Source organism: Python bivittatus, unplaced genomic scaffold, assembly GCF_059951505.1.
Source record: "Python bivittatus isolate LINGU-HERP-01145 unplaced genomic scaffold, Pbiv_v1 ctg000020_np1212, whole genome shotgun sequence".
Lineage (NCBI taxonomy): Eukaryota > Metazoa > Chordata > Lepidosauria > Squamata > Pythonidae > Python > Python bivittatus.
The window spans coordinates 80846412-80870378 of NW_028277030.1; the positions used below are offsets into that span (position 1 = coordinate 80846412).

The 23967-nt window shown below is 38.1% G+C and overlaps 1 protein-coding gene across 2 annotated transcripts in view; it reads left to right on the forward strand.

The window, feature by feature from the left end:
- Positions 1-23967, forward strand: part of TULP4 (TUB like protein 4) — a 97759-nt gene that overhangs the window by 19623 nt on the left and 54169 nt on the right. For both annotated transcript variants that reach the window (XM_088142571.1, XM_088142574.1), the window contains one exon: positions 13300-15544. In XM_088142571.1, coding sequence (XP_087998697.1) covers positions 15293-15544 — 252 coding nt within the window. In that variant the 5' untranslated portion in view covers positions 13300-15292. The remainder of the gene's footprint in view (positions 1-13299; positions 15545-23967) is intronic.

Below are 23967 nucleotides of genomic sequence, written 5' to 3' on the forward strand. Positions count from 1 at the left end.
ATTGGTATTACAGAAGTTTAGGCTGAAAAAGTTCACTGGTCAATAGTAGCATTCCTTTCTCTTTATGTGGTACTCAGGAAGCATGGGAACATACACTGCTCTCATGGCTGTCCACTGTGCTTGCTTGCCAGTGAAAATGACAAAGTAGCGACGGCTTGTTACATTAAAAAACTCACACGTTGTCTGGAAGCATTCCTATTCCTTATCTTTCAGCATTTCTGCTTCTCATGCAAAGCTAGCTCTGCTACCTTGAGATGTTGTTATAGATGGCTGCATGGCTTATCAGCCACATATTGTGCTCTTCGGTTGCTTAACAACTTTCTTGTTTTTATATGCAACAGAAAAAGGAAGAGAACACGGTTTATTGATTGTCTAGTGGCTAGACAATATAATATACATTTTACTGCAATCTCTGAAGAGGATAAGATGCAAGATCTAGATGGAAAAACAGAGGAGAGGCCATAGCGTTACTGTGATCATTGCAAACAATGGAACTTTATTTCAGAATTTGCATGAAACTCTGCCCTTTCTCCCCACCCTGAACATTATGGCCACCCACCTCCTGTGCTTGCACTCTTGTCTATGAATGATTAATCTGAACTTGTAAGGCTACTTCTGAGTTTCTCATACAGTATATTTATTTTGGGTCTTGTCTCTCTTTTTATGAGTTGGGATTTTAAATAACTGTGCTGATCAGATCAGAACAACAGAATGACTCTAGGGGTAGATTTGTGCCCATTTGAAAAAGATTCAAGAGTTCAGGCTCCCCACCCCCCCATCTATTCAATTTAATAAAATGTTGCTGGGAGGAAATACTTAGAATAGTTGCTATAATAATCCTGAACCCTGAATAATCTCAGATAGTTGTGTTTCTTAGGTACATTATTGGCTGACCTCCTTGTAAAATTCATGGTGTGAGGATGGCAAAAGTTCTGACATCATCTGGACCACAGTTATACCTGAATGATTCCAATGGAAGGAGAAATCTTTTCAAGAATAGTTGTTTGAAAAACTGTCAGGCTCCGCAGTTGAAGACACTATGTGGCCAAAACTAAAAATGTGTGATTCATTTTGTTTATGACATGATATCCATTATAATATTTGATTCATAATATTTAGTATGGAACAAAAGCAACATTTGAATCCTTCCCCAGCTTGTGCAAGGTCCCTCCATCACTTTTTTGTTACAGGGGGAATAGAGTAAACCTGGAGCAGATGCAATGACAGAGAATAGTCCAGGGAAATAGGCCATGATGTATAACAGGGTATAGAATAGGGAGAATCCAGGGGCCTGAACTGAGATGTGTGATGGTCCATTTTTAGTTTACTATGGTGAAGCCTGGGTTTACCTATTTTTTCTTTGAACTGATTTTTCATTTACCAAAAAGTGGTGTTTGCTCTTCATTTTAGTTGCCCAATTCATAAAATCAGAGGCCAACAGATTGGGAGAAATCTATCTACAGACCAATACCAAAGACAGGGGAATTAGCAGAGTGTGCAAACTATCATACAATAGTGTTATATGCTAGCAAAATAAAGCTTAGGATTATCCTATCAAAATCAGTAGAACATCAGAGGGTATGACAAAGCCCATTGAAAGACCAAATTATCTTGTATAGTAATATTTCTCCCATTGTAAACTTTTCTCATCTACCTTCTGAAAAAAATCAGCATCAAATTTGCCATCTATGCAACGTATATCTATCAATTGACTACCTTATTATTAAGAAAGTGTTGAAATGGATCTGTGGTAATCATGGGCATCAATGGCAAACCAAGATTATAAAAAATGATGTTACATGCACAGTGATGCCATGAAACAAATCACAAATTGTGATGCAAATACATAAGCTGCAGTTTTTGTGTCATGATGACATGATACATGTTTCATCACTTGTCCCCTGTGATGGTACCTTATGAAACTAACCGTCATTTAGAAAAAGTACCACATCTCAGATATTCTAATTTAATTCCTGATATATTACTAGATAATATTAACACACATATTAGTAGTTTCTCATATAGTTTAAATATCCATTAGGAGTTTGCATCTCATGTATGTCATAAATATACATCTTATTCGTTCTGAAGGGAATTGCAGAAATAAACCAGGTAGCTTTGAACAAAATGGATTGCATATGTCTAAGAAGTATCGCAAAGGTGTTTTTCATATGTGTTTATTTCAGTGGACAAATAAACCAAGCTGTAGCATTTATCACCACCTTATTCGCAATCACCTTTCTAAGCCTTTGGAGTAAGGCAGTTTATAAATCTTGTAAATACATCAAAACAAAATAGCTATTCATAAAAGCAGTTCTTAACCCCTCCACCCTATTATGCTTAAAATGTATGAATTGGACTTGAAGTATTTTACCATATGGCATTAGATTCACTCAAAGCAAACCTCAGTACCCGAGGGGCCCTAGGTTGATTCATCCAGAGTAAATGTTGATAGTTAAAGTTTTCTGGAAGCTAACAAGGTCTGGTTATAGGCTCCAGCTGTTTGGGGGTAGTGGAGATAATCATTTTCTGAAAAAGGGTCATAAAGGTTGCTTCCTTTGAAGAAGATTAGTCAAAGGGAAAGTGCATAAACATTCTGGCTTACCCAATTTGAAAAATCCAGCCAGAGGAATTTGGTGAAGGGAAGACTATAAAGGTTCTCTTTCTTCCCTTTGCTCAGCTTTATCAGTTTAACTAGCACTCTGGATTAGAAGCAGGATAGAAAGTCCTGCTAGTAGTCATACGCAGGTTTGCACTGTCCTGAGTGCCCTATCAAAAATGCATTCTCCTTGAGTATCAGGGTTATTCTACTGGCTTTACATCTAGTTTTATCTGATATGGTAAATTGCTGTATACAGCCTAGAGCCATATTCGACTGATGTCTATATGTCTTATAAATCAATAGACGTCTAAGTGATTTTAGATTCATTCAAAGTTCTGTTGTACCATTTCTGCTGCCACCCATTTTACCTCTATATTTTTTCTGAAAATCAGGTGAAAGAGGTAGCGGATTTTTTCTCCTTTTCCTTTCTTTTTAAGATCTTGAAGTATTTTCAAGGTAAATAGGTATTTACCTGCTGTGTTAGTTTGGAATGCCTTTGCTGGTCCTGAGTGATTCATTGAAATATATAACAGAGACACATGTTTCCCAGAAGATTCTGAATGGAATATTTCTCATACCTTTTTGTGTTTAGAGTGTTCTATCAAAACTCTACTGCTGAGTGCTTCTTTTATGACTGGAAAGTAACTGCTTTTTTAGTGCCCCCTAAAGTGTCATTAATTGTATATCATGGGCAGATAAGGTCAGATCTTTTAATCTTCTAAGTGTGAAACACCTACTCAAATAAACTTTAAGAATCTCTTCATATAATATATTTGTATATTAAATGTACAAGTCCTCCCTTTGTTGTGCATAATAGGGCCCAGGTGTTTTTTAAATACCACTTTCATGGTGGAAAGCTCCTCTTTTTTGAACAAGCAGAATGTATTTTGTATCTGCTGGGGAACAGTGATTCCTAGAATTATAAATTATTATTATATTTGCTGGATGGACTGTGGTGTCTTATTAGATATTGTTTATACAGATGATACCCTGTTTCATTTTGTCAACATTTGCTTTAAAAATACTAGGTACTTTGCTATTAGGGGAAGAGGATGTGGAATAGTGGTACAATTTTCTCTTATACAGTTAGATGATTTTCTTAATATTTAAAGATGTAAAGACAGGATATTGCCACATAGTTACTGGGGAGCCTTATAGGGCTAATTATATCAGAGATAATATTCTTGGTAAAACCAAGGCATCTTAGTTCTTTAGGCATTCTCAGTATTTATGTGGGAGATGCTCTCATGGTGTGGGAATGCTAATTAAAAAAAGAAACCAACTATCTTCCATCAGGACGTACAGGCCAGAGGGATTGATTAGAAGATTAATCAGCAGAAGGGATGCTTCCTCGTCATCAGGATTGACATCTAAATAATAGTAGTTTACTACCTGTGTCATTATTTAAAATCCACAGTCTGCAACGGATAATTTTTTAACTGCATTTTCAATAAATAACATAGTACTATTCATGGCTGAGAATATGCTGCATATAAATATGTCAGATTTCTGTCTTACTTTATAGAATGTTGAAGGTTCACTCAGAACACAGCAATAAATTTTGCTCTAGAAACTCAGCTCAGGAGCTAACAGTGTAAAGGACAAGACTTGGATAGATACATTGCTTTTATTGCAGGCAAAAGAAGCCCTAATAATGGGGAAGATAATGAAGATGACCTGCTACTGTAGAATCAAACAATCAGGCTCTCTATTTATAACACCCCTAGGGTTTAAATCGTAGATCTCTTTCTCACTCTTACATTATAATGGACTTCTTGCCACTCAGTGGAGTGCACTTTTTAGCATCTAGCAGTTCAAATAACATTTTCCCCAAACAGGCTGTCAATTGAGAGATGAGATGATTGGGCTGGTTGAGATTCTGAAAACTTGGTGAATAACAGATGGGCTGTCTTAGATGCATACGGAAGGCCACAACAGGGGATGAAATGAGCCATTTAAGAAAAAGATGTACCATCACTAATATGGTACCCAAGGCTTGAGACATAATTACAGTAATAAAGTTCAAAGAAATAATGTCCCAAGATACTTATGGGAGGAAAGGAGATGCAGCAGCTTGGCCAGTTTGCTGATTAGAGGTTTGGTTTAACGTTACATGTGGCAGGGAGAAGCAAAGGCCTTGATGTCTGTTCTAATGTGAGTCCATTATAAGTTGCAGCACTGGGGGCAAGTTGTTTTAAATACTCTGAAATGTCCCACTGTCATCTGTTGTTCCAGAATTGCAGGACTTTACCTCTCAAGGGAGAAGGGATATAAAACTACTTTGTTGTGACACAACGTTCCCTCTTCTTAGGCAAACTGGAAGGTGATGACAAGGGGTTCCTTGAAGATCATTTTAGTCTGCATATATGAGTTTTTGTTAAGTATGGATTTGATCAGTTAGGGTAAGGGTGGGGGTGGGGGTAGTGGTTTCTGGATGCAGAATGAAGGGATCATATGGAATGGAGTATTCTTTTGCCATCACAGGCTGGGGATATAGTATCAGGCTTTTTTAAATTAAAATTGAAAAAAAATTGTACTCATTGAGCCTGGCACTCTGTGAGTTTGTAAGTAGGTGATCTAAATTCTTGTGGTCAGTTCAGATTCTTTGAAATGCTTCTTTGATGGCTAAAAGTTCCTTTCTAAAAACTTCATTGTTCTGTTTGGCCAACAGAAAGTGCCTAGAAAGTATGCACAAAGGAGCAAGCAGAATTTGGAGACAAATTCTGGCATGGATTGTAACAATACAGAAATCAGAAGTGTTAGTCCAAGGAACAAAGGGATGATGGGCTGAGAAGTAAAAGCTGCTTGAGTAGGATAAATGTCTGCTTGGTGTCAAAATCCCATCTAAAGAAACCCCGTTCTTGATAAGGTGAGTGAGCAGTCTGAGAATACCAAAAAAGGGGGGGGGAGGGGACAAACTTATAAAAATTAGGAACCCCAGAAAATGTTGCATGTTCTGAGGAAATACAGTAATCCCTGGCAGATCAAAAGCTCATTTTTTTTAGCTTAGCTTTAAGACTGTATTGGCAAAGTTGAAGAATTGCCTAAACTGTTCAGTATGGCTAGCAGGATCCTCAGATTAGATCAGCAAATGATCCCAATAAATGATTAAAAACATACCCAACAGGTCATGAAAGATAGGATTCATAAATCTTAGGAGACTAAAGAGATTCCAGACTACACAAATAGCATGATGGTATAGTCAAACTTCCAATACTGGGTATCAAAGGCCATTAACTATTCAAGACCCTCTTTCATGTGAATTAGATTGTAGATCCCTCTGAAATCCAGATTGGTAAAAATGGGTGCTTTTCACATCCATTTTAAGAGATCAGAAATGAGGGGAATTATTAGTGATCCCTAATAATTACAGAGTTCAGGACCTTATAACAATGGACCACATGCAGGTTACAAGCAGGATGGTAGGAATCAGAAAAAAAAGTAGGAGCACTGTTTGGGGATGAAGATGATTGGATGAAGCTCTTTGCAAGTTGTCATCAGTAATTTTTTTAGGATAACTAATTCCGTTTCTGACATACGTAGCATAGCCACATTTCACAGGAAACTGGGTCCCAGGTTTATGATGCGGTCAGAGAATCAGGGAAGCAGAGTCTGCTCTTCCCCCCTTCTTAAACAGATCAGCACAATCAGCATTAAGATGGGAAATTCCTGCTATGTTGGGATGAGCAGGGGAATGGGACTTAGACCTTGCAAGCAGGGAGTTCTGCATGCCTGGGTTTCAAATGAATGTGTGGATCATGAGCTTGAAACAAGGCCATGTCCAAAATTTTCTGAAAATGTAACCTCAGAAGCCAAATAAAGTTATAGTGATTCTTGATGGTTGCAGATGGTAATGCGAGATAGTCTGGATACTCTGAGATCAGCCTGAGTGTGGGAATCTACCATCAGTAGTTTCCACCCTCAGAGAGTGTTTGACAGGTTGAGGAGGCAGGGCATATTTGCATGCAATAAAAGATTCTGTGAAGCTGCCCGGGTAGCCAGTATCAACTAGGGCATGCAATTGTACTGCAGGCCAGTCTTGAGTCTGAAATATAACAGGAATGCCTAAATGTCATTGTGTAGAACCATATGTCTAAGCTCCACTTCTGGGTGTCCCTGCCTGAGTGTTTTGAGGAGGGGACCAACTTGCTTCCTGACAAGCCAGATTTGGATCATTTAGGGCATCTGAGTGTAAAATGCCCCACTGCTCCATAGGGACAACACTTTGTTGATGCTTCAGAACAGCTACAGGGCACTCCCATGTGAAGCGGTCAGATTCCCCATAATATAAATGGAGACTTTGTGTGCATTAGTGGAGCCTATCCTGGGAAAGGAATAGAGCTCCGCTGGCTCCCAGCTGCATAGATTCAGTGTTTGAAGCTTCTACTGAATGGACAGGAGGAAGAAGGAATGAATGATATAATGGCATTTCCTCTGTCACATGTACTTTGCTGCAGTTCCTTGGGTCTTCCATTGATCCCCAAGCAGAGTTGGATTAATCAGACAAAGTCTCTGGGGTTCTGTATTTCATTTAATATCTCCTCTTTAAAGTAGCCAGTTCATATTTTTCTAAAATTCCAGCCCACATCCCGAGCTAGCAACTGCAGGTCAACAAAATATTCTCATGCAAAGCACTTAACCAATTGTAGGTGACACATTTTGCAGTTGACTGTCACCAGTTTGATGAGATAATCAAAATTAGTCCTCTGGAGTGTCAGGAAATTGGCATAGTTGTCCAGGTCTGAGCTGTTCTGCAGTAGGAGGAGGTTTTCTGCAGTTTTGCCACTTCCACTGTCAAGAGGCCAATTATAAATCCTACATGAGGTGGGAACGTCCTCAGGTCTTTGTGGGATGTCTACATCACATTGAGCAAAGAAAGTAGTAAACACATCATATTTGTCAGACAGAAAGGGTGGTGTTCAATGATGGAGAGCTGCTGTAGCAAGACAGGGGGCACAGGATAAATTCTATCCCACTTGCTGAATTAGTTGTTTTAATGCAAATGTAAGAACCTGTAATAATGAAGATTAGCTGTGGCAAAATCAAGCAGTCAAGCAGTCAGTTTAAAGCTTACGTTTCTTTCTCCTACTCTTACATGTTAATGGACTTCTTGCCATTAACTTTGCAGCCTAGAATTTGAAGGGCATCTACACCTTTTTTTTTAACAACAATATTGTCTGGTCTCTGAGTCCTTGTTTCTAGCCTTGCTAGCTTCAACCCTCACATGTGGGTACCTTGGAGACCCAAACAGGCAACAGCTGCTTACAAACTAGCTTTTGAGGATAATGAAAAGATAATGAAAGGGGGCTTGAAGGATGTGATAACTTTGAAATTCCTCAGGCACGCTCATATTTTTAAAAAGCCTTGACCTAAGTTATGAAGAACGTTTGTAGAATATAACCAGCACCTTAAACTATCACAAATAGATGGGTACCCATTGAAGCAGAAGGATTAGCCCTAGAACTGACCCCAGTCAATAATGTAGCTGGAGCATGCTGGAGCACCTGAGATTTCTAAACATTTTTCAAATGCTGTACTGTGTAGAGCATGTTACAATACACCAAATGGAATGTGTGCCATTATGGCTAGTTCTGAACCTCTAGGAATGGATGCGATTGGCATACTAAATTTGCCAGGCTGAAACCTCAGCATCCACACTGAGAATGGAGTCTTTAAGTAAAGTGTAACTCCACTTAGGAAAAATTAAATCCCTATTTTTGGACCTGCTTTCTAGCAGATTAGGAGAACCAGCTGCTGATAATTAGATATTAGTTTAGAACTAAACATTTTCCTTGGATTTAGATGAAGAGAGAGAGAGAGAATGCATATGTTGGATGTCATCAATATAATGATAGCACTAGGCTGAAAACCTACAGATGATTTCTCACAGTGTTTTCAAGTATATGCAAAGTAAAATGAGGGACTGGAATTTGGCAGGATATCTTGGGCCAATAGCCAAATAAGGACCTTGCAACATCAATAAGATAATGCAGAAAACACCACACAAGATTTAGTTTTTTCTTATTATTTTTGAACCACTTTGAATATTGATGAACTTTATTATTTATTTGTTTATTCATCCAACCATCCATTCATTCCATTTGTATAGCCACCCCTCTCATATATGCGACTCTGGGTGGCTCACAGCAAAAAACAAGAACAATAAAAAGTATCAATAAAAACAACAATCAGACCATCATATTAAAACCACCATTAAAACTCAGTTCAACTTTGTCATATAATCCATTGTTTGCAAAATAAAAAAACAATGTGCATTTTTGATCCAGTTGCTTGTGAGTTCTGTCTGTGGCTGTTTCTTTTTTATTTAATGCAAACGAGGAGGAGTAGCAGCCACTACTGCTACTTCTATTATGTGGAAAACAGTCTCTTCAATAAAAACATTTATTTTGTAACAACATAATCTTATACATATCTATTCTGAAGTAAATCCCACTGAGTTCAGCACTTGAATGTGTGACTCTAGAAGTGCAGCCTGGAAGACTACTATATATTCATCCAATGTTGTATATTATTTAAGGGTGGAGGGATTTTCACCCTTGAACTTTAATGCCAATTTATAATAATAGTTTATTAATCTTGCATGCTGCCTGGCTGTCAACGACTCTGGGTGTTTATTTATCAACAAATTTATCAACAAATGGTATCTCAAGTGCAAACACTGAATGATGTCTTGAATGAATGGCCAGATGTTCTTAAGAAAGAACTGTCATTTGAGAAATTAATAAGAATAAGGCACCTGCATGCTATTGTTGTGAATGTTTAACTTGTAAGGTAATTTCTAGTTTGCATTTGTGTGTAATTAAGCATGGAATAGGACATAATACATGAAAATAGTTAATATGAACATCACATATATTCTTTCCTGGATATCACTGGAACCTCACTATTTATGTGGATTTTTTTCTTTAGGTATTTCTTATGTCTTTTCATTTCACTTGAGAAAGTGAAATAAGCCAGAATTAGAATCAGTATGAAGTCTTTGGCTCTCAGCCACTAATGCATAGGATTCCTTTTATTTGCATGTGAGTGATGACATTCTCTTCTTCTAAAAACATAAGAATGTTATTTCACAAGAACAACATTTTACCTCAGTTTTGTAGGGTCAGGGCATGGCAAACAAGGAAGATGTTCAGAAAGAATGGCAGTTTCTGCTATACAGCACCAGATTGGGAAAAGAGGGTAAAAGGAAATTGCTCCAAAGTATCCTTCAGTTCCTTCCCCATCGGCCTAGGTGTGTGAAAAGAATAAAAGAGAGGCCAATGAATATGCCTTGGTTGTTTTTTCTCCAAGACATAGGCCTGGAGCCATGACTGCCTTGTAGAAATCAGTCATAAGATTAATATGGACGATGAGGATCAACTACAGTATCTGGGATTCCAGTGCTAGCCAGCTGCTGATAATTTGCAAGGACCACTGGCCCTTGTGTAGTACTGCAAACAAGTTCTGTAATGTTTGCCATTTTTTTTTCACTTGGAATGCAAGAGAAGTGCAAAGACAGAAAAACTGTATCAGGGCACATTTGCCAAAAAAGCATGTGTTCATTATGGAAGCTAATTTTGTAGCAAGGAAGGGTTGTTCTTCTGTTTGAGAACTCTTACAAAATAATCCACTTCTTTAAACTAGTGGTGGGAACTACTAGTACAATGCAGCCAAACATTTTACTTTGATTCCCATAAATCCCAATGGCCATGTGGCTGAGATTTATGGGAGTTGCAGTGTAAGGCACCTAGAAAGCACCGATGAAGCCTTAAATCTTTCCCAGTCCACTTAGAATGTCTATAGATATAGTAGTTAAATTGCCAGGTGCAGTTTTATGTTATCAGTGGCCTTCAAAATTTTAGGTAACTTGACTGTTACTGTATGTACTAGAATAATTCTATTGTGAATCTACAGCATGTAAATGCCTCACATCTAATGCTTTATAATGCAGTACCAGCGGAGGTTTACTAAATCCTTAGTAAGGAAGCAGGCATCCTTCCAAAATCAGTACCTAGGGGTACCTGATTATAGTGTTTGGAAAGTGCAACTCCAAGTAACGTTATTTTAACAGAGTCAGAGTTATTGATGTGCAAGCTTGGCAGCATATAAACTTGGCAATCCTGCAAACTGCCTGGGGAAATATAAAATATCAGTAAATAAGAATTTGGGAGCAGCTGTATAATGTAAGTGACAGAAAGAGTTAAGGCAAAGTAAGAGTTGGCTGAATGATGAAATATACACTCATATTTCAGAACTAAGGACAGAATACATGATAGGAATTGCCAACATCATATTTCTGGATCCTAGGTAAGAGGTATTAAGGAAGCAAAAGGTGGGTACGACAAACGGAATTATTGTAGAAGGCCGGGAACATGAATAGCTCTGCTGCCTTCAGGATCTCCCTTTGTTCTTCCAGTGACTGAAGTATTCCGGTATCTGTTTTCTGTGTTGGGAATCTCAAGGAGAGGTAATTTGTACTGAATTATGAAGGTCATAAACTTCTCAGGACTTCCGTCATACTTGTCAGACAAAGAACAGGAGGATCAAAAGAAAATGGCGATTGAAGTTCCTGTTGCCACTACTGTTGCTACAGCTCCATCTCTTGAGATGGAATAGGTGTGACAGTCAGTGGGAGCTGGCTCTGACCCATCAGCTGAGCTAGGTGGTTCACCACCTGGTTTAATTGGTTCATCTGTCACCTGGTTCTAGTGCTGGGCCACTTGGTTTTGATACAGAAGCAAGGAATTAGCAACCTGGTCCTTGGTCAGCGGTGCTGCAAAAAGGTAGGGATGGTCTGGGTCTAGGAAGTTGAATTGGTTCTTTCCTCCCATAAAAGTGTTGTTGCTGTAAAATGAAAACCATATTTATACTAGATGCAAAGTTCAACTCTTTGGGTGGAGGGAGCATTTAACGTCTGTGATTATTATTGCAACGGATCGGTCTTATCTCAGGCTGTTTCTTTCTCACTTTACTAGAGCTATCTCTTACCGTTTCTTGGACTGTCAGTCTGCTCAGTGCACATGCAGGCATTGGATAATGGAAGGAGTTTTCCAGACCCACACGCTGTTCTCTTGATTACAGAGATGTTTATTTGGTACAGTACTTTTAGGTAAATCATTTGTGTTTCTTTCTAATATATACAGTGGCCTTAGCTTAACAAACTATACAGACATCTCTGTATCGTGCTTTACAGTTTCTTAACTGTCTTGCTCCCCCTCTTCCTGATTCACACAGGTGTTCCTTACCACAACTTTGACACAGTTTCAATACTTTCACTTTGTTGGCTTGCTTTTAGCGTAGGGAGAAGAAGCTGAAAGAGGGAAAAATATGAATTTCATGAGCTTCTTTACAAACAGCACTTTGTAAAGCTGTTCTCACTAATATCTGGCCTGTCCTTTACAAATCCTGCTGTCTTTTCTATCAGCCAGTCTGCTCGGCAGATCTCTCTTTCAGATCCTGCCTGCTTCTGCTGGGTCCTCATCTGCAGACTCCTCTTCTAGCTGTGCTTGGTTTCACACAGTATGTCCAGTCCACACAGCACCCCTGCAATACCAGCAATGTCGGACAACACCAACAACCTCCTCTATTGCCTAATATTTCTGCCCTTTTATATATTTGGCCTGCTCAGAGGTGTCTTAATTAGGTAGCTTTTAAGTGTCTACATGACAGTTTACCTACTGTACAAGAAGAAAAGAAACCCTTTAACCTCACCTTGCTAAAGTATAATTATTTGTACTGCATTTTCATCAGAGTGCATAGCTCTGGAATGGCACAGAAGTTCTTGTTTCAAAGCAATCAAGGGAGAGTTTGTACTTTAAGCAACAGTTGCAGCTAGAAATACGTGTTCTCTATTTACAGAATTATGGATTTATGTGGAATAATCCAGAGGTGATTGATACATATTTTTGGATTTTCTTGGATTAGCTTTCAGTGCACTAAATATTGATAAAATGTTATTTTTCCACTTTTGAAAATAAACTCTTCCTTTCCTTTCTTCCTCCCACATTCCCCTCCACCCTCATGCTTAATAAACTATTTAATTTCCCTTTAACATATTTTGAATTAAATACAAAAGGATATTAGAATCCCCTAATATCAAGCACATTTGAGCAAAGTATTTACTGTAATAAAAACTGAATAGTGTAAGCTACTAATATTGTATCTAAAGAGTACCTTACTCAAATTTCCAAATTATGTTTAAACTCAAATAATATGGACATGCGTTTAATATTTGGGGAGCTAATGATGAATTTTGTGTTAGCAATTCCTCCAGTCTATTTTGGTGGGGTGGGGAGAGAAATCAGAAATAGGGACTTTTGTTTTCTGATGTTTCTTCTCATTTTTCCTTTCGCTGACTTCAGGACTCACTTCTAGAAATTTGGTAAATTAGAGACTCCTTTCTGAAATGTTATATGTCTTTTGCCAAAGAATTATTTTGGTGTGGTTATATTTCATCTCCTTCACTATGTAATCCTACTCCATCTATTTTCATTTATCCAAAAATCCACATTTCTGTTCTTTTCTTGTTAGGTGTGCTTGCCATTTTTTGAAAGCAATCTGAAATATTTGGATTCACAAAACTCATACATTTAGACCATACCTGTAAATATAACTGATCAAGGACTTACTAGATTGGCATTCTCCCCTGATATTTTGGCAGGTGTATAATGTTTAATTTAATTTTTTTTATTTTACAGAATTGAAAGCATCCAAGGAATCCTGACTCTGAGAGATGATTTACACAACTGCCATAGCTAAAAGGTGAAGCCAGATGTAGTCCAATTGCCAAGTTGAAGGAGTGATTGTAATAACGTGTGTATGTGTGTCCTTATACACACCCACAAACACATTGCTGCAACCATTCAGATTGGCTGTTGCAGACTTCAACGTTTTTGCAATTTATGAAAGTTAATGCAAGCACCAGTAGAGCAACCTGACAGCATGAGGACCAAAAATCCATGAAGTACCATCTGCTGCTAGTAGTCAACCTCCCAAATGATATGCAACAAGTGAAGAAAAAAATCGAAAAAAGCAAACAGAGATAAACAGCCTCTGCACTGGGTAATGGCACCAGAACATCTAAGAAAGAGATAAAAGAGTTTGAGCAGAGAATAAAGTGATATTGTCATTCCCAAAGGAGGAATTATGTGCAAATGTCAGGTCCTTTTCTGTATTAGAATTGGAGTCACTTGGATTTAATATGTTTGCCAATTAAGGAGTGACAAATACTTGTGCAGTAATGATTAAAGAAGAGCAAGCTGAGGAGCAGTGGGAACACTCTCAAGGTTGACCTTCATTTTTCACACTTGCATTAAGTTTGACAATGGAGTTTGCTATTTTTCCTTATCTGTTCCTTGTTAACATGGTACAATACAGATAAATATTTGATCATCAATATTACTCAAAGCGTTGGAACACTTTAAAAATACACTCTACTGCCACAAATGTATTGGTTAGAAGTATGCATTTGAGCTCTAGAGAAGCCCCAATAAGGAAGGAGCCTGTTGAAGAAACCAAGGGAACAACGTGGGCAAAGCCACAACGAAGGAGAAGTTGGATTTATTTTATTAGCCCCACACCTATTTTTAATTGGCCATTTTGCCTCTCTTTTTTTCCCAAACACACTTGATCAGTAAATAAAGTACTCAAAGTGCTTTTAATTCTGATACACATTTTGGCATTGAGGATACAGACTTTCCAGAAAAAGGGGGAAGTCCAGCAGCCCAGTGTTTTGGAGAAGACTTCATAGTTCACCAAGATGAACTTACTTGCTTTAAAACCTTTAAAAAGGTTTTAAAGAGCTTCAAAAGAAAACACCTGCTAAATGAAAAGACACTTCTGCTTTTATGCCTGTGCGTGGCAACAATTTGTGAGAAAGCAGGCAAGGCAGTGTAATAAATTGGGTCATCTGTGGAAGTGGCAGGAATGCCCCCAGCTGCCAAGGAAATGGGACTTCCTTTGGATTGCAAACAGCCTGGGTTGAACAGTGAGCAGCTGAGTTTAGAAAGGGCTTTTCCATCTGGCCTGGCACGTTGCTAACTGCACCGAATTCTGGCTTGTGGTCTTGCACGGTCTGTGTGCCTTTTTTCTCCCCTTTATGCAATCTTTCTCAGCTTTAGCAGCAGATATTTGGTCTGGTGGGAATAACACGCCACAGGGCAGATTTGGGGAAAGATAAATGAATGTGCTCCGTGTTTGCAAATCAGACTGGAGGAAATCTTTTTAAAGCCTTAAGTTACTTGAAAACCTACACATCTGCAAACTTTTGTCTCTGGAATTGCATAATGCTATACTGGAAATCTCAGGCTGTGTGGTGATTCTCTCCAATTGAGCAAAAAGACGGCTCGCCATTTCTTTGAGCGCCTCTTCTGCAGTAGCTGTTTCTCCAAAGGATAAGTGTACTCCTCACTCTAAAGACTCCAAATCAAGATGAATCTGACTGACTTTCATTTTTTTAAGTGTTACATTTTCTTAGCCAACTGTCATCATCTTTTATAAAGAAATTTTTCACTATGCATTTGGTGGATATTTATAAAAATTTATCTTCTCTTCTGCTTTCAGCCCCCCTCGGATTCTGATCTGTCTTAAACTTTTGGTCCTATCAGTAGAACGACAACAAAGGGATTTATTTATATTTTCTGCACTAGACATAGTACTTTCTTATGTCAAAGGGGAAAAATACAGCAAAGCATGTACGCAGCAGTGGAACATGGGCCGGTTCTCTTCAGCGATTCCAACATCCTCTGCCTCTCATGGAAAGGCAGGGTTCCAAAAAGTGAAAAGGAGAAACCTGTATGCCGGAGGCGATATTATGAGGAAGGCTGGTTGGCCACAGGAAATGGCAGGGGAGTAGTAGGGGTTACCTTCACTTCCAGCCACTGTAGAAAGGACAGGAATACACCCCAGCGAATCAACTTTAATTTAAGAGGCCACAACAGTGAGGTGAGTAATGTTCTCAAGTGCTAATGTTCAATATAGGAACACTATCATCAAAGCACACAGACAAAATAAGTGGGTAAAGAACACTACTTGGAATGCTGTTAAGATAGTTAAATGGAATGAAGATTTTCTTTGGCTGTGTTCATCCATTATGATTTATCCCCACATACAGAGTCCAGAACAATTAAGTGGGTTGGGAGTTGCTGTGCTGTTCCTACTCCTATATTTTTAAGTGTTATAACTCAATTTTGCTTTTCTTTAAAGATGACTGGCTGAACAGTTAAACTATGATTAACATTACAGTAATTATTGATATTTTAAAATCAGCTAACTTCAAAACATAGTTTCTGGAGCTGCCTTCTTTAAAATAGCTATCATAAATGTTTGCAACATGTTGAACTGTGGTTAACTAAAAGTGAAAAGGAAATGTCCACTGTAAAATGTAGCAACAAGGTGTTGCTTGAAGTACTAAAAAGTAGATCAAAGGAAGAGCCAAGGATGAATGAAACCTGGCTGGTTTTTAGGTAATGGAATTTCCTTTTTAAGGCAATCGGCAATGCAGGTGTGTCTTTTTTTTTTATTTTGTAGCTCTGAACAAGAAGTATTGTTGAAGGCAGTATACTGAAGGCAATAAACCTTACAACAACAAGGAAGTTGTTAGAAGGAAGGGGTACTTAGGAAAACACCAGGAGGTGCAGCAAGCAAACCTAAGAAGGACAGTACTAAAAGGCTCAGATGTCCATACACCAGTGCTCAGAGGATGGGGAACAAACAGGGAAAATTTGAAGGCCTAGTACAGAGGCAGCAAGCAAATATGATATTGTTAGTATTACTGGAACCTGATAGGATGGAACTCAAGATTGGAATATAATACTGGAAGGATGTAATTTGTTCAAAGGAAGCATCCAGCAAAAGAGGAGGGATTATACATATATATTATACATAAACCTGTATGGAAATTCATGACACCAAGGATGAAAAACCTGCCAAAAGCATATGGGTGAATATTAAGGGAAAAAGAAACAATAACAATACTGTTGTTTCACGTCGAACCAAGTAGAAGATACCAAGAATACTTCGCAAACCAGATGGCCAAGGTATTCAGGAATCATGCCCCCGTAATAATGGGCGATTTCAACTATCCTGACATCAACTGGGAGTCAAACTCTGGCAAGTGAGAGATCCAAAATGTTCTTGATGTGCCTTGCAGACAACGTCATTGTCCAAAGGTAGAGGAAGTAACTAGGGAATCAGCTATACTGGACTTAATGCTTATCAGCAGGGAATAAATGGCTGAGGAAGTGGATTTTGTAGGAACTATGGGAGAGAATGACCAGGTGATCCTAGAATTCACCATTATGCAGGCAGGGAGAACAGAAGATAGTCAGATTAGTGCTGTAGATTTCAAAAGAGCTGACTTCAGTAAGCTGAGGGGAAAAGTAGGAAGGATTCCATGAATGAAAATCCTGAAGGGAAAAACAGTTTAAGAGGATTGGGAAATTCTGAAAAATAAGATAATTAAGGCCCAAACACAAACAATACTAAAGAGAAAGAAAAATGGGAGACAGCTGCTGAGACCAGTGTGTTTGCATAAAGAGCTCTTTGATAAACTGAGAAATAAAAAGGACAACTTTAAAAAATGGAAAGAATGACATATAACAAAACCAAAGTATCAGGAAATAGCCTGAATCTGTTAGGATGGGGTTGTAATGAACCCAAAAATAACAAACAAACGAAGTTTGGGTATGTATGGAACAAGAACAAGGAAATGGTCCACTGGTTGGAGAAAATGGCAATTTGGTGATGGAAAACAGAGAGAAGGCTGGTTTAATTCCTATTTTGCATGTCTTTTTGCAAAAATAAAATGTTGTCCAACCTGTCAGAAGTTGCACCATGGGAAGCAGAAGAGAAATGCAGGTCAAAATAGGCAAGGAAATAGTGACAGAACACCTAGCTGCTTTGAATGAATTCAGCTCAATGGGGCTGGATGGGTTATATCCCAGAGTGCTAAAGGAATTGGCAGATGTGATCTCAGAACTAATAAGTGTAATCTGTACAGGGGAAATACCAGAAGATTGAATAAGAGCTAGCATTTTTCCAGTCTTTTAAAAAATGAAAAAAATGGGCCCAAGAAATTACAAACCAATCTGCTTGACATCAGTACCTGGGAAAATCCTAGAAAAAAATGATAAAGCAGTGGGTTTCCAAACACTTAGAAAGGAATAAGGTGATTACTAGAAGCCAGCATGGGTTTGTTAAAAATAGGTCATGCCAGACAAATCTTCCTGCTTTTTTTGACAAAGTTTAGTAGACCAAGGGAGTATTGTGGATGCAGTATACCTAGACTTCCATAAGGTATTTGATAGAGTTGACCATAGCTTCCTTCTTAATAAAAAGGAACAATATGGGATGGATGGTCCCACTACCAGATGGATTTGCAGTTGGTTGAACAACCATACCCAATGAGTAGTCCATGATGGATTTATGTCTAGATAGAGAATGATATGCAGTGGGTACCTCAGGGTTCTCTGCTGGGTCCTTCAACATTTTTGTAAAAGAAATAAGGGATAGAAAGATATTCAAGATGGTGAACTACTGGGTTGTAAATTTATTAAACCCTGATAGCCGAGAAATACATGCTAATTTGCTTGATTAGGATTGAGAAAACAAATGTTCTCCATTCAGCAATGAAGTTCATTGGGCCTTTTCAGGATTCAACAGAATCTATTCTACAATGTTGAGGGGAATATAAACACAACAGTGCATATCACTCTGTTGAGGAAAAGAGGAATAAATGTAAACAATGAAATACTTTGTGTCATATTGTTAGTTTGAACATATACATGTGCACAAAATCATTTCTATTTTCCAAAATTTCCTTTCCTGATTTGTCTAGAGGAAGTTTTTGATTCACATGGGTGCTGTACACAAATATCTCCCAAAGCAGTACTTTTCAATGCTTAAACATTTTTTAATAAAGGGAAGGTGTTGATTTTGAATTTCTCTCTCTCTCTCTCTCTCTCTTCCTCCCTCCCTCCCTCCCTCCCTCTCAAAGTTGGTTTTGGTCACCTTGAGTTCCTCTTTCTGGTTTTCTTTAATAATTTATCTATTTAATTAATTCCTGTGCTGACACAACTCCATCAGAATGTAAGACAGTCACAATAAGACATTAAAGCATACCCAGTAAAAAGTAATAACTAAAAATTTCCATAAAAATTGGACCAACATATAGTTCAACCAGTGGCATCGTTCCCTTAATCTAAAAAGCCCTCCGGAAGAGCTTCTTTTTTACCAGCTTCTGGAAAGCAATCAGTGCTGAGGTGAGGCTAACTTTTATGAAGGATGTTCCATAGTAAAGGGTTAGGGTTAGGATTAGGTTCTGGGTTAGGGTTAGGTTCTGGCCTCACTTCCTTCTTTCCACTCAGTCACATCAGAAGCTTTTGCCTGGGCAGAACTCTAGTTTGTTTAAAACTAATTTGAGATGCAAAAGTGGGGAAGGAAATGTGAAGCTCATTGTTGCTTGTTGACAACATTGGCATTCATAAGGCGGTGTTTATTATATGTATAAAATGATGGTGCTTCTGATGGCAGACTGTCCATGATACAAACACATCTTGTTAATAAGAATGAATTATAACTGTATGATATAATTACATCTGAGTATGCAGATTGCAGAAATGGCCAAAGGGCAGCACAGCAGCAGCAGGCAATTTTCAGGTAGTTAAAGAGCGACTCCTTTTTCTATTGGTCAGATTTTAACTTGCTTTCATCCATCTGGACCTTTGAGCTTACATCTCTGTTTCTTCCTCTATTAAAATTGCACCTTGCTTCTGCTTTTTTATTTTAAGACCAAAAAAAAACTTGGATGTTTGGATTACTTGAAAATTCCCTTGGAAGGGCCCCATTTAGATAGGGAGAGTTAAATGTGGATGAGGAAGATTGAGACATATAAACAGAATGCAGTCAAAATAAGCATGCCAAATTGTTGTCCATTTAGTCCAGAACCATGGATAGCTCTGGTGAAGTTCTTCCTTACTAAAACAATGCATAGCTGTTTTCTTAATAGGAAACAAAAGCCAAGTAGGCAGCTATACTAATTGATAATGTAGGTATAGCTGCCATTTATTCCGGAGAAGCTGAGTGATCTGTTAAAGCACTTTTGTATTTTCAGACTACTGAAAATAGCTTTGTTCTTGGAAAGTGGCAAAGCTGTGACCTCTGGTTAGGATACTCTATTTGTCATTCTTATTAAGAGAGTAGTCTAAGTCTATTGTTGTCAGAATCATGTCTTGCACTTGGAAAGACATGAGACTCATAACAGTTTATGATAGTTGGGAACTTCAGTCTGAAATTGGACTAAATAAATTGTCAGAAATATGAGTTTAGTTTAGAGGGAGAAAGTTAAGGGGAATCTAGCAAAGAAGACTGAGAATACATTAGGTACATTAAAATGGTGCTGGATACATTAAAATGATGGCTGGATAAAATGAGGGTACATTAAAATGATGGCTGGATAAAATGAGGGTACATTAAAATGATGGCTGGATAAAAATTTAGGAGTACCCGCATGATAAATAGATATTGTTTGCATCTAAGGTTAGGAAGAGGAAGTAATGGGAATTATGTCAGAAAGCAACATATTGAGGATTGCCTTGGGATGGCTAACTACATTGGCTATGGAGTCTGAACTGGGTGTTTTCTAATGTAATATTGATCTCATATTAGTCATAGTCTGTAAGAAATATAATAAGTAAGTTTTATAGTTGCTGATCATATAAAGATTGTGGCTTTGCTATGTTCTTCTTAGATTTTTCAGGGGGCACACATTTGTTTTTTTAATATGCCACTTCTCACAATTTAACTACAGTTTTTGTTGAGTTCTGTGTGTCTAGAAATTCAATCTGTCAGAGTAAAATGTAGTGTGAGGTTAGGCATATGTCTTCCCAGTGATTCCTGTCTACATGAAACATATTTCGTATTTTCAGGAATTAAACCAAAATTGTCAGTGTGCTTAGTAAAACAGAAGAACTAATTTGCTTTTAACTTCTGTTCATTTGCTGAAATTGATTTCAGCAGCCATGACTTGGCATTCATTTCTGCAGGAGTCAATGAGATCCTGGAGAGAGCTAGTGAGATCTTTTAGTTGGAAAACTGCAGTCTATCTGTTATGTGTAACCTGTTTTGAGATGCATCTCTCAGTAAGTGACTTAGTTGAACCATATCTTGCCATCTAATGGCAACATGGAATAATAAAGTTGACCAGAATGTCCCATGGGTGAATAGTTTAGTATGAAGGCTGAATTTCTCATCTATGTTATCTGGAGTAGATATTGCCTTGACTAAACTGACTTAGATTATGGTACACCACTTGAATAGTTAAGAACCAGAAATGATTTGCAAAATAACTCCTCACAAACCTTGCATAAATTGACTTTCAGTCATAGGTGAATCTTTTTATAGGACAGTCAGGTGTGTGTGCAGAGAGAAAGAATATAAGAAAAAGGCCTTTTCATATCCTGTGTACCAGTAACACCTGGGCACTTTGTTAATCTCTTAGGGAGTAATTGGCTGGTACTTGTAAAAGCAGTACAGAGAACAGGGTTGTTGTTGTTTTTTAAATGATTATACTTCTAGCCCCTCAAAACAGGCAGATGATTTTTTTTTCCCCACTTGTATTTGCTTCAAGCTGATAGAGTATCCTTTGTTTTTGCAAAACAGAAAAACAGAAAATTTAATTTGATACTATTCAAATGAGAGAGTGAATAGTTTAAAATGTACTTAGTGTGTGAGTTACATTTACTGTACTTATGTGTCTGCATTTGCATAGTGCTATGGCTGTTGTCACTACCTTTTGAGTAGTGCCTGGGCACCATCCTGTAGTAAAAAATTAAATATGGAAATGGCTGTGCATTGTTTACACTTTTGATGTAACATATGAAGAGAAAAGCATGCATCTCTCATAAAATCAGCCTATACTTATCTGAGGTAAGGAAAGTTCACATGCCTTACCATGAGTTACAGTGGGGCAAAAAAGTATTTAGTCAGCCACCAATTGTGCAAGTTCTCCCACTTAAAAAGAGAGAGGCCTGTAATTTTCATCATAGGTATACCTCAACTATGAGAGACAAAATGGGGGAAAAAATCCAGAAAATCACATTGTCTGATTTTTAAAGAATTTATTTGCAAATCATGGTGGAAAATAAGTATTTGGTCAATATCAAAAGTTCATCTCAATACTTTGTTATATATCCTTTGTTGGCAATGACAGAGGTCAAACGTTTTCTGTAAGTCTTCACAAGGTTTTCACACACTGTTGCTGGTATTTTGGCCCATTCCTCCATGCAGATCTCCTCTAGAGCAGTGATTTGGGGCTGTCGCTGGGCAACATGGACTTTCAACTCCCTCCAAAGGTTTTCCATGGGGTTGAGATCTGGAGACTGGCTAGGCCACTCCAGGACCTTGAAATGCTTCTTACGAAGCCACTCCTTCGTTGCCCGGGTGGTGTGTTTGGGATCATTGTCATGCTGAAAGACCCAGCCACGTTTCATCTTCAATGCCCTTGCTGATGGAAGGAGGTGTTCACTCAAAATCTCACGATACATGGCCCCATTCATTCTTTCCTTTACACGGATCAGTCCTGGTCCCTTTGCAGAAAAACAGCCCCAAAGCATGATGTTTCCACCCCCATGCTTCACAGTAGGTACCGTGTTCTTTGGATGCAACTCAGCATTCTCTCTCCTCCAAACACAACGAGTTGAGACCAAAACGTTCTACTTTGGTTTCATCTGACCATATGACATTCTCCCAATCCTCTTCTGAATCATCCAAATGCTCTCTAGCAAACTTCAGACGGGCTCAGACATGTACTGGCTTAAGCAGGGGGACACGTCTGGCACTGCAGGATTGGAGTCCCTGGCGGCATAGTGTGTTACTGATGGTAGCCTTTGTTACTTTGGTCCCAGCTCTCTGCAGGTCATTCACTAGGTCCCCCTATGTGGTTCTGGGATTTTTGCTCACCATTCTTGTGATCATTTTGACCCCATGGGCTGAGATCTTGCATGGAGCCCCAGATCGAGGGAGATTATCAGTGGTCCTGTATGTCTTCCATTTTCTAATTATTGCTCCCACAGTTGATTTCTTCACACCAAGCTGCTTGCCTATTGCAGATTCAGTCTTCCCAGCCTGGTGCAGGTCTACAATTTTGTTTCTGGTGTCCTTCAACAGCTCTTTGGTCTTGGCCATAGTGGAGTTTGGAGTGTGACTGTTTGAGGTTGTGGACAGGTGTCTTTTATACTGATAACAAGGTCAAACAGGTGCTATTACTACAGGTAACGAGTGGAGGACAGAGGAGCCTCTTAAAGAAGTAGTTACAGGTCTGTGAGAGCCAGACATCTTGCTTGTTTGTAGGTGACCAAATACTTATTTTCCACCATGATTTGCAAATAAATTCTTTAAAAATCAGACAATGTGATTTTCTGGATTTTTTCCCCCATTTTGTCTCTCATAGTTGAGGTATACCTATGATGAAAATTACAGGCCTCTCTCATCTTTTTAAGTGGGAGAACTTGCACAATTGGTGGCTGACTAAATATTTTTTTGCCCCACTGTATATATTTTTCCCATTTGGATATTACCATATTGTAGAAGTACAATTCTGTCACCATTCAGTTTCCTACATTTGGAGCTGAACTTAATTCTAACTGCTTTGAATATAATTGAGCAGGGCTATTATGTCCTATCATTTCTATGTATTTATTCACAGGTTGCCCAGGTTCACATTTAACACTAAGCCAGGATTCTTAAGCAATAGATTATTAAATACATCATAATGGCCTTTTGATTGAATTAACACATAACAGTAAATTAGTGCATCCATACTGCTAAGCCTACGTATTTTCTTTAATGTTAAGGCAGTATGTTGAAGGGTGTGTGTGTATTATATTAAAAAAATAGAATAAAAATGTACAATCTAAAATCCATATTCACCAATAAAAAGCAAATGAAATAAGGGATAAGGACAATAGATTCGGCTATGTTCCATTAATGTTTTTTTTTTTTTACTGATTTGTAGCTATGACTTTTAGTGTTTTCTTGACAAAAGGCCAAACTGCTATGCAGTTCTTTCAGCTGTTTTGTTTTTGTTTTAATCTTTGTTTGATTGTTCAGACTGAGATTTTTTTCTAGGGTATAAATCAAAAACTCATGGGATGAAGGCTAGAGTAGTGGAGTGGAAAAGTAACCTTGAATCTATGCGGCATCTGGATAATGCCTCTTTGAAAACCTCTGTTTATAGGAAATCAAAGTTTGCATATAGGCCTACTAGATCTTCGTATTGGATACTCCTCATTTATAGTAAGTTTTTCCATTTATAGTAATTGAGTTTTTCAATTTTTCAATCGTAAGAATCAAACTAAGTGATAGAACCT